This window comes from Mandrillus leucophaeus, unplaced genomic scaffold (assembly GCF_000951045.1).
Source record: "Mandrillus leucophaeus isolate KB7577 unplaced genomic scaffold, Mleu.le_1.0 Scaffold610, whole genome shotgun sequence".
In the NCBI taxonomy this organism is placed as follows: Eukaryota; Metazoa; Chordata; class Mammalia; order Primates; family Cercopithecidae; genus Mandrillus; species Mandrillus leucophaeus.
The window spans coordinates 320,598-325,807 of NW_012106587.1; the positions used below are offsets into that span (position 1 = coordinate 320,598).

General features: G+C 33.4%; 1 protein-coding gene across 1 annotated transcript in view; it reads left to right on the forward strand.

Annotated features, from left to right (window-relative positions):
* Positions 1-5,210, forward strand: part of LOC105553836 (protein eyes shut homolog) — a 443,064-nt gene that overhangs the window by 252,525 nt on the left and 185,329 nt on the right. The window contains exons 3-4 of the mRNA XM_011999994.1: positions 2,900-3,034; positions 3,287-4,234. Coding sequence (XP_011855384.1) covers positions 3,487-4,234 — 748 coding nt within the window. The 5' untranslated portion in view covers positions 2,900-3,034; positions 3,287-3,486. The remainder of the gene's footprint in view (positions 1-2,899; positions 3,035-3,286; positions 4,235-5,210) is intronic.

The window sequence follows — 5,210 nt, forward strand, 5'->3', positions numbered from 1 at the left end:
AATCAATATGTGTGTTTAGAATTGAGGAGAATACCATTTGGCTTGCCATTTTGACAGGGTTTGAAGAATGTCTTTATAAATGAAAAGCTGAGACATATAACATCATACCTTTTGGGTCAAAATTACATCACATTTTTTAAATTTATAATGTTTATATTACTCTAGTTCCCACTAAAATCCAAAGCATTTTGTATTCAGCATGTACAGATATACAGTGACTTCACAAATGTTTTTCTGTTAGTGTTTTTTTTTTCCTTTGCTGCTATTTTCATTTATTTAAATTTTTACCAGGCGGAAATGCAATGCATCAAGCCACTTTCTCTTTGAAAACATAAATGCACAATAATTAGAGACCCAGTGTGCTCTAAGAAGCATGGGATTAGCCCTACAATAATGTGAGCTCACATCTGCAGTCAGTCTAAAAATGTCACACAGGCCTAATTTTGCTTCAATGCAAATGTAATTTGTTTCCTCGCATTTACATGTGGAAATAAATTTGTGACTGTGTTTAACTCATTTGCTATTTAATCTTTAGTGTATCCTTTACAACTAAGCTACTGGGAAAATAATACACCTGTGCAGGTTGCTACTACTGTAAATTTGTGATTTACAGGTACAAAAGTATTTCAGTATTGCCTAGTGATTTGTATCTTTCTCTAAAACTTCACTTTCTCTCTTGTGATTTCTGAACATTTCTGCTAGAAAATCACTCAGATAAACCTTAAATTGAGTGTATGCTTAAGTGAATCAGACTTCTCCCCTCTTCCTTGCAGTCTTATTGCTCCAACTGGTCTTCCTGGATTTTCTTCTCTTTCTTTAGGTCAATAGCCTTGGAGATGTAGTAATTCTACCAGTTCAATATTTATGGACTCCCACCAGTGTTATATTTGTATTGCCTCTGTACTAATCAGTCTTCATTATTGTTTCACTACTTTAATGTTGTTGTCTCCTCCACAAGTGTCTCAATTCTTTTAATTGCACTCACCAATATGTTCCTCACCTTGAAACTAGACTAATACTATTAAATTATAATGAGTTCTCAATGTAGTTGACAGGTTCTTCAAAATTGTGACTTTAAGCAAAACGACACACAACACGTTGATCCACAAATAACATCTTTTCCTCCTCTATCTTTTCATTATAACATTGAAGAGAGAACAAAATTGATTTGTCATATGTTGTTTTGCTTGAAGTCGCAGTTTCCAAGAACCTATGGACAAAGTTAAGTGAGGATTTATTTTATTTTTTTGTTAATCACCTATATGAAATCTTCAAGAGGCTTTTCATTGCTCTCAAATAAAATATGAGCTCCTTTACTGAGAATGGCTGCTACTTCTTGATATAATCTCTTCCTAAATCGAGTGCTTATCTTTAATTGCAATTCCTTTTCCCTCTTTGATGAGAAAGCTCCACTTCTCTTACATCCTTAAAGGCATCCAGTGTCACATTCCCCTCAAAATCTTTAGATAGATGCTCTCTCCTGGAACATTTTTCCTTTGGCAATTTTCCCAGGTGATTCAATTTCATCATTTTAGCCTAGATTTTGTTTCCTAGCTTGGATTAAATGTCCTTGCTACATGTCTCATAGACCATTAGACTACTTTGTTGATAGCAATTTGATGATGTTGCTTGTCTAATGATCTGTCTCCTTCATTGAGTTCTTAATTCCTTCCATTGATACCTTATTCCAACTGATTATTGATGAATCCTGGTACTGAGCATATTGCCTTGCACATAGATTGAGCTCAAATATACTTGTTTGAATTATTTTTTAAAACCTTTAGCAAGATTAATAATTTAAATCTATAAAATTAACAAGGTGATTAATATATTTGAAACTAATGTGATTATGTAGAACATTTAATCATGTAGAAGTTGTATTTTATCTTTCTATATGCATATTTGTGTTATATGTCACATATGAATGTATATTTCATAGATTTCTAACATGTAGAACTGAAATTGCAGAGGTAATTTATAATTAAAATTTGATTTCTGCCTAATCTAGACTACCCATTAAGATATTAGACTTACCATAAAGATTTGATATGAATTAACAAATAAATTATATAATGGCATAACATAATTTAACAACATTTAATTGATCTTTATGGTACAGTAGAAAATGCCGACATTTTGAATCTGACAAACCTGAATTTTAATACAACATATACCACTTACCTGTTGGATGAAATTGTACAATAACAAAAATAAAAGTTACTATTTATTGAGTGACTCATATATGTTTACATAGTCATTCAACCTTCAATCTTACCTTGTTAATTAGCTGTACTTCTCCCCAGTGTACCTATTTGAAAGTGGAGATAATTAAATCTCAGGTTGCCTAAGGACATTAAATGAATGAATAACATAACTGACATCCAAAGAACACGTTTTTTTCACTGAACTTGTTTACTTTTCTTCTCAAAATTTGAGTTTTATTGCGAGGATTGCAGTTTATTTGTTAATCAAGTAGTAGAGTGATTTGTACAGAGAAAACTTTCAATAATTGGTAGTTACCTTTAAAGAAAATAGGTCAATATATTAAACTCAGAAATCCTTTATGTTTTCTTGCCCTCTGGAACAACAGAATTGATGGACTGACTCCTGCTTTCAGTTATTACCATTTTACTTATAATATTTTCATTACTGTTTTTGACCTCTTTTTCCCTCTTTATCTGACACCTTGCACCATTCCTACAGAAGCTGATGAAGACTCATTCCAGGTTTAGTCATTTGCACAACAGAATTTTATATATATATATATATATATGAGATCTCCCATCCTCTGGATAAAAGGAGCATGATTGTCACTATCAGGCATTTTAAGGCTTATTTTTATATAAAATATTACATTAAAAATATATTTAAATGATTTTTACTCTTCTATGATTTAAAGGTGTTTTTTGAAAACTAATCAGAAGAGGAATGCTTAGATCCCAGGAAAATTGAAACCATCTGTAAACAAATCTTGGCTGTGCTGTGTTTCGATTAGATTGAAGCTTGGTGTAAAGAGAAAATACAAAAGACTGCAGTAAGTTGCTGACTAAACTATGTCATGAAACCAGAACTTTTCAAAATCAGGTGACTACATAAAGCTTGACCAGATCAACATATCTTGATCATGTTTTTCTTGGCCTTCTTTCCCAAAGAAGGTCCCTAGCTGTTGGTGACATCTTTGCAGTGCAGGCTCTTATTAAATCTACAGAAAGAGCTAGCATTTTCTATACTATTTAGTAATTTAGGGAAAACGTCACTAACAATGTATGTTTTTTTCTGTTTAAAGGAATATTTACAACATTCAAATTCCTCCGTTTCTCCATCAAAGCACATTGTCATCAAAGCTACTTTGGGGACAGAAAAAAAGCCAATTCCATTTCCCAGGAATCCCTAACAACAACTTTGCTTGGAAATTTCCAGCAATACTTAAAACACCATTTTTGCAGCAATTCTTTACGATAAACTGTAAAATACAGTTGCCCGAAAATGACTGACAAATCAATCGTCATTCTGAGCCTCATGGTTTTTCACAGTTCTTTTATAAATGGAAAAACATGTAGACGGGAATTGGTGGAAGAATGGCATCCACAACCCTCATCACATGTGGTAAATTGGACACTAACAGAAAACATCTGCTTGGACTTCTACAGAGATTGCTGGGTTTTGGGTGTAAACACTAAAATAGATACTTCAGGCAATCAAGTTGTTCCCCAGATTTGCCCTTTGCAAATTCAATTAGGAGATATCCTTGTAATTTCTTCTGAACCATCTCTTCAATTTCCAGAAATAAATTTGATGAATGTTTCTGAAACATCTTTCATTGGCTGTGTGCAAAATACCACAACGGAAGATCAGTTACTTTTTGGTTGCAGACTAAAAGGAATGCACACTGTTAATTCTAAGTGGCTGAGTGTTGGAACACATTATTTTATCACAGTTATGGCAAGTGGTCCATCACCTTGTCCACTGGGACTTCGACTAAATGTGACAGTGAAACAGCAGTTCTGCCAGGAATCTCTGAGTTCAGAATTTTGCTCTGGTCATGGTAAATGTCTTAGTGAAGCTTGGAGCAAGACATATAGCTGCCATTGCCAGCCTCCATTTTCTGGAAAATACTGCCAGGAACTTGATGCATGTTCTTTTAAACCATGTAAAAATGATGGCAGCTGCATTAATAAAAGAGGAAACTGGGATGAGCAAGGATATGAATGTGTCTGTCACCCACCATTTACAGGTAAGATTGTTTAAAATATATAATTTTATCAAAATAAACACAACGAATTTATAAATGGTTACTTAACAGAAATCAAACTGCATTTTAAAAATTTTAATAGATTCCTTAGATTTGGCTAAATATAGATTCCGGACATACACAAATCCTATCAGGGACCCTTCAAAATAAGCTTTTTGCTTAACTGAAAGAGGGCTCTTAGAAACATGTTTAATAGTGAAATATCTATATTTATATCTTTCCCAACATCCATTCTTAATGTCTCATAATTAAAACATAAGATTATCAGAATAATATAAAAGGTTTTAGTCACTGAATGAATTCCCAAGATTATGGTATTTAGATAGGTGATAACTTGATAATGAAGTATGCATCTGAGTAGAGGAAGTTAAGGAACTATGGTTGAAGGGAAGTCATTGAAGTTGCTTGGCAGAATTGGAGAGGAACAGATAATTGTGAGCCAAGAGCAATGTTTTAAATGGCTGTTGGTATGGCATCCAAACCTTGATTTATAGCTGATAATGACAAGGATGAAAATAAGATGTTATAATTAATAACCGGTTGTGATAAGCTCAATAAGAGGCAATAATCAGGAAAGGTTGTAAAAAGATGTTTGGTGAGTAATTAAGCCAGAGGAAAGACAATCTAAAAAAAATGTAAATGATGCTGCCTGAGGCTAAAGTGAGGTTTGAAGGGAATAAAACTTTCTCTACTTGAGAATATACTAGAGGAATCTGGGGTCATCGGAGGAAAGTGAGGAGAAACACTGAAAAAATGTAGGGAACATTTAAACCTTGGAAACTTGTGAAAGAATTTAGAGAGTTTGACAGACCTGGCGTGGAGAGTTACAAGTGAAATAAGACCACGATGATCTAACAAACAGAAGTATTTGACACGGCTAATAATAATAGTATAGGAAAAGAGCAGATTGGTATGTATTTTGGTCAGAAGAGGAAGGAAGGTTAGAGCAGAGATATGT